Source organism: Lynx rufus, unplaced genomic scaffold, assembly GCF_022079265.1.
Source record: "Lynx rufus isolate CCGP_SWC_20201006 ecotype Redwood Valley unplaced genomic scaffold, mLynRuf1.p SCAF_9, whole genome shotgun sequence".
NCBI classification, from domain to species: domain Eukaryota; kingdom Metazoa; phylum Chordata; class Mammalia; order Carnivora; family Felidae; genus Lynx; species Lynx rufus.
In genome coordinates this window covers 96,551,771-96,562,387 of record NW_025814897.1, presented here as the reverse complement: position 1 = coordinate 96,562,387, position 10,617 = coordinate 96,551,771, and the positions used below count along the sequence as shown (strand labels likewise).

The 10,617-nt window shown below is 55.2% G+C and overlaps 1 protein-coding gene across 1 annotated transcript; it reads right to left on the bottom strand.

The window, feature by feature from the left end:
* Positions 1-366: 366 nt before the first annotated feature.
* Positions 367-1,957, bottom strand: CUNH11orf96 (chromosome unknown C11orf96 homolog). The gene is made up of 2 exons (XM_047072037.1): positions 1,769-1,957; positions 367-1,578 (listed from the first exon to the last, which is right to left on the bottom strand). The coding sequence occupies exons 1-2, from the start codon at positions 1,955-1,957 to the stop codon at positions 952-954; spliced, it is 816 nt and encodes a 271-aa protein (XP_046927993.1). The 3' UTR covers positions 367-951.
* Between the last annotated feature and the right edge of the window lie 8,660 nt (positions 1,958-10,617).

The following is a 10,617-nucleotide window of genomic DNA, read 5'->3' as shown; positions in this document are numbered from 1 at the left end:
TGAATGCGGGCCGATGACCCTTGCCCCCGGCCTCGCTGAGTGGTCAACTGCACCAAGGAAGGTTCTCTCTGTCCTCACAGCGCTGACCTTCGCCGAGCCAGCGGCTACACTCCATCCCGGACGCCGGCGACCGAGAACAGACCAGGGAGGCAGCGGCGCTCTGGGCCAGGTGTGGATCGACTTGGGGAGGCGGGTAACGGCCCGAGGCACCGTGGGCGAGACCTCGTTCCGGCGACTGAAGCTTGTGGGGCTACCTCCACCGGGGATCCCTGCCCCCCCCCATTCCAGCCACATCCTTCTCCCACCTCCCCCAGTCTTGGGAGCCTGGTCCCCGAAGGTTCAAGAAGTCAAGAGCCTGGAGAAATGCACTGTGCAAATATATTGACTTTATTTGTCTCCGTTCGGGAGCCTCACAGACATATCCAAGTAAAAAGATCGTTAAATAAACGCCGTCAGCCATCGCAATGCAAAAATAAATATCCATCCTCCGGCCGCAGCAGCAGCTGCGCTGCGCCCCAAGTCCCATCGGCCGCGCCTAACAATTATAAAAGTGTTCAGCGAGAGTGTGTTGGCGTGAGTGTGAACGGGTGTGCGCTGGGGGGCACGGTGGAGCGGCGTGCAAAATCGGAGTTGCAAACCATCGGACAAGGGCGTGGAGCGGCCCTCCGGGAAGCCCTGGCGACCCGGGGTCGACTCAGCGCGGGCGCGCCTCCCGCACACACTCACAGCAGAGTCCGTACTGGGAAGAGTTAAAAAATAAACATTTACAAGGGCAAAGAAAGCAGCCCCCCTCCCCGGCACCCCCGCGTGCTCGGGCCCCGGACGAGCGCAGCGCGGGGCGCACCGAGCAGTTCGCGGCCGCGCGAGAGGTCCCGGTCCTCGCGGGTCCCCGGAGTGCGGGGCCCCGGTCCTCTGGGGCTTCGCTCTCGGTCCCCGGGCGGGCGGCGCCCCTCACAGGGCCGAGTCGGAGTCGCTGGAGTCCAGGCTGTTCCTCAGTTTGCAGCTGCTGAGCTGCTCCCTCTGCAGCGACAGGCTCTGCGTGCTGCGGCGCAGGCACTCCAGGCTCTGCAGGAACGACTTCTTGGCCTTTTCCTCCTCCATGGGGGACACCCCTTCCTCCTCCACCTCCTGGATCTCGTCGAAGGTCACCGGCTGCGTCTTGAAGCGGGACTGGCGCGGCCGCCGCAGCCGGCCCTTGCCCTTGGACAGCTTGGCGGGCCGCACGGGCTGCGGGAACTCGTCCGCCAGGCACACGAAGTGCGGCATCACCGCCTGGTAGCTGGAGCAGATGCCCATCAGCTCGCCGGGCTTGGCGGCCGCCATGGCGCCGCCCGCGTCTCCGGGGCCGGGCGGCGGCGGGGCGCCGGGGCTCTCGGGGGGCGGCCGCTGCGCCGGGGCCCCCCGGGAGGCAGCAGCCTGGGGCTCGCCGGGCGGGGGATCCAAATCTGCTGCGGGGTGGCGGCGGCCCTCGCGGGCCCGGGTCAGCGTTCCTCGGGAGGGCGGGCGGGCGGGCCCGTCGGGGGGCGCGGGGCTCGGCGCGCGCTGCTGGGCTGCGCTCCCGGGCGCTCGCCGCCGCGGCTGTCACCGTCTGCCCCGCGGCGGCCCGGCCCGCCGCTTATATAGCCCGCTCCTGCCCACACGGCCGCGAGCTCGGATGACAGCGAATGCCATTTAAAGCGTGCGCGCCCCGCGCCCTTCCGCCTGACGTCGCCCCGCCGCTCTGGGAAAGTAACGGCCCTTTCCCCGGCGCCGCCCGCCCCCAGCCAACCCGGCTCCGGAAGGCAGGCCCCGCCCGCGGGGTTCCGGGAGCATCCGAGGCCCCGGGAGCACGCGGCTGGGCGGGGTGGCCGGAGAGCAGGCAGGAGCCCTCGGATCGGCCCCGCTGGGCTGCCACTGGCCGTCCCGGGATCCCCAAGTTCGTGCCGACAGTGGTGGCCGCGGCGGCGCAGGTGCCCATCCCCCTCTGTGATCCCAAACGCACACACTCAGAGACGCTAATGATTCCGCCGCGGGTTCTGTGTTGGGCGCATGGTGGAGGCAGTTCCCAGCCCTCCTCGCAGCTGGGAGAGAGCCGGGCGCAGAGAGCCGGGCGCGGGGAGCGCCCGGGCGCCTGGTTCCCCAGAACTGAGTTCGGAAAACGGGTTGGGTTTCTTCTCTGGATCCTTGCCACCCCCTGCCCAGACAGACACAAATGCATACACACACAAACACGCAGGGAGGCATTCACGTAGAAAAGTACACCCTGATGATCCCATTCCAGTTCTTCCCTTCCCTAGCTGTCTTCTGTCTCCTCACAACCCCACCCCCAAGTCCCTCGGGCACCAGCCCCCTATTCATGCTCAGAAGAATGACACTTGCATAGGCACTAATAACAGCGATAATAACTACAATCCGGAGAGCTTCACTCCAAGCCAGCCAGTGAGCTTCGTTTTACATATATTATCCTATTTAATCTTCATAATAGCCCTGTGCGGTAATTGGTATTCTCCCAACTTTACATATGAGATAGTGGAGGCACAGAGAGGGTAAGTAACTGGTCCTCTAGTAACTGATGGAACCAGGCAGCACGGACTGCACAGTCCATACTAATATAGACCCTTGCTAAAGGAGAGTACCCACCTGTGCCCCCTAGGGCTTCTGAGAGCAAGTCCCCTAGTTTTCCTGACTCCCAAGAAGAAACTGAGCACTGCCCCAGACTACATGGGCCTCAAGTATGGCAGGCACAGAGCAGAGCTCCCCATCACCATCTTCCCCACAGGCGCCCAGCAAGGCTCACAGGGCCGCTGGGAAAGGAGGGAACCCATGGCGTTGGTCTCCATTCCTTCTACAGCCATTCAACAAAGATTCACTAAGGACCTCCTGTGTACCAGCTCAGGGTAGTCCGTGTCCTCACGAAAGTTACATTCCAGGGGGAGGGACAGACAATAAACACCTCAACCGGAACATGTACTTGGGTGGTGTGATAGGGACGCAGATGGAGAAATGTGCAGAAGGGGTGGCCAGGAAAGGCTTCTCAGAGTGGGTGATATTTAAGGTGACCCTAAGGGACAATAATAACACTGCTAATGTGCTTAATATGTGCCGTGCTCTGAGTACTTTTTACGCATTAACACATTTAATGTGTTTAAGTACTGTATTTAATCCTCTCAACAACCTTGGATAACAAGCACTTTTCTTATTGCCATTTACAGATAGAAAAACTTACCCAAGGTCACGCAGCTAGTAAGCAGCAGATTTGAGATTCAAACTCAGGTGACTTAGCTCCTAAGCCCTCACTCCTATCTTACACGGAAGCCCTTTGCCCTGTGGCATACGAAGAAGGAACCAGAGTGTGACCAAGTGAGAGGAGAGCGTTTCAGGCAAAGGGACCCCTAGTGCAAAGGCACTAACTAGGGCAGGAAAGAGCTTGGCTTATTCAGGGAACAGTGAGAAAGCCCCACGTGGCTAAAGCAGAGTGGGTGAGGGCAATGAGAAGAAGGGATGGTCACAGAAGGCCTGGACAGCCATGTTAAGGTTAAGGAGACAACATTTTCTTCTTCTTTTTTTTTTTTTTTTTTAAACAGCATTTTATTCTAAGGGTAATGGTAAGGCACTGAAGAGTTTGGGGCAGGCAAGCTACATACTCCATGTTTTTTTTTTAATTTCACGTTTATTTGTTTTTAAGGGAGAGAGAGACAGAGTGTGAGTGGGGGAAGGACAGAGAGACAGGGAGACACAGAATCCCAAGCAGGCTCCAGGGTCTGAGCTGCCGGCACAGAGCCCGACACAGGGCTCGAACCCACAAACCGCAAGATCATGACCTGAGCCAAAGTCGGACACTCAACCCAATGAGCCACCCAGGTGCCCCTCCAATTCATGTTATTAAAAGCTCATTCTGGCTGCCATGTAAAGTGTGGACTGGAGAGGGGTGGGGAAGAAGCAGGGAGCCCACTTACAAGATTGTTACATCACCCCCAGATACAGACACCGAAGACATGGATTGGGTGAAGACAGTGGACATGTAGGGAACCGGTCAGATTGGGGATTTGTCTGAGGAGAGGATGAGAGTACTTGCTGATGGATTAGATGGGACAGTGGGAGGGATCAAGGTTGACTTTAATGGATTTGGCCTGAGCAATGCTCATATCAGAACTGTATTATGTGAGAGAAAAGTCAATTTATATAATCTTAAGGCCACTATATCTGGGATTTGCTTTTAACAGCAACTTAGCAGTATACTCTAATACAGAAACTAGTAACAGGAATGCAAAGCTGCCGTGTGTGAAAACCCTAAAATATGTGGCACTGGCTCAGCCAACAGGTGGTAAGCAATACGGAAACAATTAGTGAGGATGGAACGTTGGTGACCCTTTTTACACTATGACAAAACATTTATTGAACACATTACCTGTGCTAATTTGGAAGACGGACCACATGCCTGCTGAGCCTGTATTTCTAGAAAAATAGTTGGAAAGAGCTAAAAACATTGGCACATGTTGGCTGCCCAGTGATGCTTTGAGCAAGATGCTACAGGAAAGAGATGGGCTCATTTGCGAGAAGAGATGAACAGAGGAGCAAATAATACAGAAAACTTCTGTTGTCAGGGTTGGGAAAACCAGCTGTTGTTGTCCAAGGAGCAGGAGATCAGACTGTTGTGGCTTGCAGCCTCTCTTAAAGCCTGTCTGTTAGGCCGAACGCTAGGCCCGGCAAAGGGATCAGCCCTGTAGCGAAGTATTACGTTAGCACTGTTGCCTTGTCATTCAAGTCTATTACTTCAGATGCCCTTAGGATAACTTTCATTTAAAATGAGAAAGAGATGAGTTGGGCAAGGCAGACAGACTTAATAACTCTGACAAGAAAGGAGCTCTAAGGTGTGGTTGCTGGCCCATGGAACTGACTAGAAGCAGACAGACGTCCTAAGTTTTTGAAGGAATTATTATTACCAACAAAGTTACAAGGCTGGACTTCAAAAGCCCTTGATTGTTACAGCCCAGATATGTGCTCAAAGAAAACAGACTTTCAATACTGTCGGGTGGTAGTGAAGAGTAATAAACAAGAAGGAACTTGCTAGGGGCAAAGCCAAGGACCAGGGAGACACTGGACTTGGGTATTGCCCCAGAGAACCTCCTCCACCACCAAGACAGGGAAGTGCTCACAGTTCTAGAAGGGACTGTGGCAGAGACTGCTAGCTGTCCACCCGGCTGGGTCACATTTCCCAGCTTCCCTTCCAGCTGAGGCGGGGCCAAGTGTCTAAACTCTCAAGTGTGGAATGTGAGCAGAAGTCAACTTCTGCCCCAATTTGCGTAAGAGGAGAATCCTGCCCCGCGCTTCCATGTTTTTCCGCACACAGACTGGAAGACTAATCACCAGACAGACCCTGGATGCTTCGTGTTAGTCTAGATCCCTAATGACCCTGTCAGGCACAGCTATCTACCAACCTGAAACACTTCCCTTGGAGCTATTATATGAGAAAGCAGTCAACTGAATATTTTTAAACTTCTCTAATTTCAGGTCTCTATTATATCGACTCAGCATTGTCTTAACCAAGACAGCCATTAGACATCCAAGTGGAGAGGTCAAGCGGGACACTGGGAGAACTCAGGGGAGAGGTGAGGGATGGAGGGGACAGTTTGGGAGTCTTCAGGGGACAGATGGGAAAGTGTGGGAAAGCCCACTTTCCAGAGAAAGAAGGGTTGGGACCAGTCAAGGGCTCAGAGAAGCAATGTCCAGCAGTGTAAAAGGGAAACCAGGAGAACATGTCAAAATGCAAGAGAAGGATGTTTCTAGAAGGAGGGAGAAGATTACAATGGGAGTCCAGAGACAGGTCCTAGCCTGGCTCTACCTGAACTTCCTGTGTGGCCTTGGGCAAGCCACTGTGTGCTCTGCACTGCAGAGGCCTCAGCTCAAAGCTGCCTCGTCAGAGCAGCCTTCCCTGGCCACCCTATTTAAGGTTGTCCCTCAGTCACTCTACACCACTAACTAAAAGGCCTTCTCACTTGTTTGTCCCCCTCATCAGCATGGTCTGCCTTCCCCGCTGGACTAGACTGCCAGTCTCTGTCTTTCCCCAGCAGCCAGGCCAGTGCTCCAGGTTCCTCCTGAGTGGACCACCACCCTGTTCCTCTTCTCCTCATGACCTCTGCTCCCACGGCTCCTGGCAATCAGCAAGGGGGCAACGTCATCTCCACCAGGGCTTCTTCCCAACACACACACAGTTCCTCCAGACCCCAAATTCCCATGCCAGGGACTGGGGTACCCTAGGTCACTCCTCTCAGCTTCCCTGGATAGAAGACTCCCCTAGCCCCAGCCCCAGGGAGGTTAAAGTAGGAAAGGAGGCCTGTGCTTCACAGCAATGGTCCCGGGTTAACAACGACATCAGCCCTCTTTGCTTCCACTCTGTCTGGCAGTCTGGCTTTGGGCCCTGCTCACAGGGGGCTTCCAGGAAGAGAAAGGAGGGTGGAGAGATGGTCCTCCCCCCAAGGATGGAATCTGGGCTCCCACATGACCTAGATTCCTCTGTTCTACCACTGAACCCCTGCCTCCCCCATCCACCGCTCTCTACCTCTCAGGATGTCTTGAGGACCAACCCCAGGCCTCGGTGGCCTTTTCAGATGTTCTGTGTCCTTCTAGATCCATAGGAGTCAGCCAAGGGCCACTGTCAGGTCAGGAGAACACAAAACTAGATACTAACCCCACTCCGCCCTGAGCTCCTTCTGTGACCTTGAGCAGGTCACACTCTCTGAGACGCCTTTATTTGCACCTCGACGCATAAGCAACGCTGCTGGGAGTCCACAATTAGTGTATGGAAAGCACCTAGCACAGTGCCCACCCATCCTGTCTTAAGCATGAAATACAAGTTGCTTTTGTTTTCATTATCTCACACTCAAACCTCCCCAGCCCCCAACATGATTGAGAAGAGGAGGGAAAGACACCACGGAGCTCCTGCTCCAGAGGGCATGTGAGGGTTTGAGTGACTTATGCTCTCTGCCTGACTCACAATGTCAAGGGGAAAGCCAGACAGAGCAATGGCAAGCTCTATGTAACTAAGCAACGTCTCCACTGTCAGGTGTTACTGCCAGTGCCCAAAGGTGGCCCTAGGGTGTTATCTGGGGATATCGGCCTCTTTCAACAGAACCTCCACCCCCTATCCACCTTCCTCCAATGATGCATGGGGTGCATGGGGTGCACGGGGTGAGAGAACCAGTGAGACCTGCATGTGTGAAGGAGGGGTGTGCAGATCTGGGGGTCCTGGAGGCCTGCCCAGGAATCAGGGCCTGGGGTCTGTTGCCCTCTGGGCCTTGCTGAGTTTGCTGAGTCAGTGTTGGCTTTCCAGGACAATCTAAATTACCTCCCCCTGGCTCAGTGGGGCAGAGGGTAGTCATTAAAGGGGATGAAGGATGGTTCCTCTTCTTGGTAGGCCTGTAGACCTGGGATTACAGAGGGACATAGAAATGTCACCTGTTGAACATTTACAGATGTGTAATTTACAGAACGTGTCTGGCATTCTGTCAATGGTGCTTTGCAAGAGCCTTACCTAAATCATGCCCATGGCGTCCTTTAAGGGGGAGCCTAGTTATCATCCCCATTTTACAGATGAGGACTCAGGGTGCTTTGTAGCTTGCCAGGGTCCCGCTCAGCGCTAAGTCGGGTCGACTCAAAGTCGGGTCTGCCTGACCTAGAAATCAGCGCTCATCATTTGGACCACCGCATCTCACTGTCCCCCTGATGTGATGTGAGCAGCACTGGACCAGTCAGACGCGTGGGATGTGGTATCAGCTCCATCACCCATGTACTGTGGCCTTGAACCAGTTGCTTCCCACCTCCCACCTTAATTTCCCTATCTGTGAAGTGAGGAAGCAGACTCATTGACGGGGGGGCCCGTCCAGTTGTGACATTTTAGAATCCTCCAGGGGATCAGGGATGAGGTGACCCATTCAGAAGAAGGAGATGCTTCCTCTTGAGCCAGAGAGTGGCAAACGGCCCAGGCTAAGGCTGCGGGGGAAGGCTCTCTTCCATGGTGGGGGTTGCCGGGGGAGCAGATGGGGCAGGAAGATGGTAGCAGACGGGGGAGGGGCTTCTGCCACCACCTCCTCCACCATCCCCGCCCACACTTTGGCTTTTGGGCAGAGCCCGGGTTTAAAAAAAGCAACCACCAGTTCTTCAGCTATTAACAGGGCTTTGTTTCCAAGGGAGCCTGCAGTACCCCAGCCCGGGTCAGATGGGAGCAGGGATGCCAAGTCTGGCTGGGGATGCAGAGAGGCAGAGCAAAGCGGAAAGAACCAGCTTGGGGCAGTTCTGTTCACAGATGCTCCTCTGCTTCCTGGGGTTCAGGGGACAAGAGGGTCAGGCCCCTTCCTGTGACTGGTTTGCCACCCTGGCACAGACCGATTGCCAGCTAGAAGCCTCGGTCAGGTGGCTCTCCCCCTACACTCACACAGAAGTCTGCCCAGAGTTGATCTCAGTCCTCCAAGGGCTGAATGAGGTGATATTATCTCAGATGTTGCTGTTTGGGTCAATCTGCGCTATGGGTGTATTCGGCCCAGCCACTCTGTGTGTGTGTGTGTGTACAAACGTGTGTGCGTGCATCCAGGTGTGGGTAGGTGGGGGAAGGGTCAACAAAAACACAACCTCTGTGGCAGGGCCTTTCTTGCCTCCTGACCCCACCCCTCACCTCTAGCTAGTGCCCATTCTGCCCCCCAGCAAGCCTTCCATACAAAGCGTGTGACTTCAGCATCCTACCAACTGCTTCTGCCTCACTCAGAATTAGCACTTCGTCTGGTACGAGTGTGAGCATAAAAGTGTTTTGATAATTTTGCTGGAGGGTTGCCATGACAATCCCCAGCGAGCTCCAAGAGGGGGTGTCAGTGTGCACGGGAGGGAGGGAGAGAGAGAGGGAGAGAAAGAGAGCCTGAGAGACACGGAGAGGGAGAGACAGAGAGAGCAGGGAGAGGATCCAGGGAGACCCCCCAGTGAGATCCCCAAGTCAGACCTTCAGCCTTCAGCACCCACACCCCAGTGGCCCCCTTCATGCCACAATGAGCTCACGATCTAAATCTGGGCCTCACTGTAGACAGTGCAATGGGATACCAGCTGCCGGCAGGCAGGCTGCCAGAGCTGGCAGGGCAGGGCTGGTCCCACTGGTCCCACCGCGCGAGGCACCCCGGCACCCTCCACTCCCGGGATGAGCCCCCGGGAATAGCAGGTTGGAGTGGAGGCAGGGAGACACTGCCTCAGGGACTCAGAGCCCAGGGAAGTCTCCCAAGAATCACGGCCAGCCTGTGGGCCTGGCTCTGCTGAGATGGGTAATGGGAGCACACTTCCCTGCCAGGGCCTGCTTCCTGGCACAGCTTGGACGGTCCAGAGTCTGTGGCTCTTTCTCGTGTGCTTTCTCGGAGGCCTGAGTGTCCCTCTCCAAGGACCACTGGTCTGAGAACCACTACATGGGTAAGGATGAAATCCCACACAATCTGTGGCCCTTTAGCTTTGCAGAGCAGTTTTTTCCTCCCTGTGGCTAAGGCAGGGATATTTCTGCTATCTCTTGAGATGAGGTCATAGAGACCCAGAAAGGGGCGGGAACTAGACCAAGTGCACATAGCAAGTAGCAACGTGGAGGCAGAGTCAGGACGGAACCCAGTCCTGGACTTTACCTAGCCTCACCGTCCTCAGGGAAGACAGGTTTTCTGGAATGGGTCTCTTTGGCATTATCCCTTCACATATGGACTGGGAAACTGAGGCCCAGAGACATCCCCAGCTAGTAAGCATAAAGCCAGAGCTTGCAGCCTCAGATCCTAGGAAGTTTCACTGCCTCTAGTGAACCACGAGCCAGCCCCATGCACTGTCTAAAATAAGCCTCAGGGACTCACTTATGTTCCAAGGTTAAAGTGCCAGCCTCTGCCTTGGAAGGAGAGTCTTCTGGTTATTGCCAAAACAGAGCAGAGGGCAGCGGGAGCTGGCCAGGAACACAGAGGCCAGGAGGTCAGAGGTTCTCCCAGGCACCATCAAGACCCAGCTGCATAAGGAAGTCTTGCGAAGGGCCTCCCATCCTCTGCTGTTGGAGCCGTGCAGCCTTGGGCAAGTCACTTTGGCTGTCGGAGCCCCAGTTTCTGTAGCTATCGAGAGCCAAGGTGCACAGGAGCCCTCAAAGGAACTGCTTTCCAAGCTCTGGGAACTGCAGTCTCAGATGACAGAGGTATCCTGATGCCTGTCTCCAGCCTGGCTTAAAGCTACTTTTCAATTATTTACCAGCATGGAGGGAGGGGTTGGGCACCAAGAAAGTGCTGTGGGCTCTGAAGACACCCTGCAAAGATGACTTTCCTGCAGCCTTGGTAATAGGCAACAGCATGCAAATAAGCCAACAGCTTCTCAAGACTTCTCAAAACTACCCTCGTTCTGCTATTTGCTAGCAAGTTCTTCTCACTACTCTGTGATAGTGGAAGCCTCGTGCCTGCCCCATCCTTCTCCCTGACCAAACTAGATGATTTATTAAAACATACTGAGGTTAAACTAGCCCTGTAGGAGGGTGAATTTTTAAACAGATTCCAAGAAATCAGTGTTGAAAAGATGCCCTTCCGTGTAATGTGTTTTGAGCCTGGCCTTGAGACAGGGCACACCATCAGCCTTGTAAACAGCTGCTGGCCCATT

What these genes read in the sequence shown, in the direction of transcription:
- CUNH11orf96 (XM_047072037.1), bottom strand. Translation starts at nt 1,957, where the DNA reads ATGGGCACCTGCGCCGCCGCGGCCACCACTGTCGGCACGAACTTGGGG. An exon ending in GGCCTGCCTTCCGGAGCCGG is followed by an intron (nt 1,579 to 1,768) that starts GTTGGCTGGGGG and finishes AGACGGTGACAG; the next exon opens with CCGCGGCGGCGAGCGCCCGG.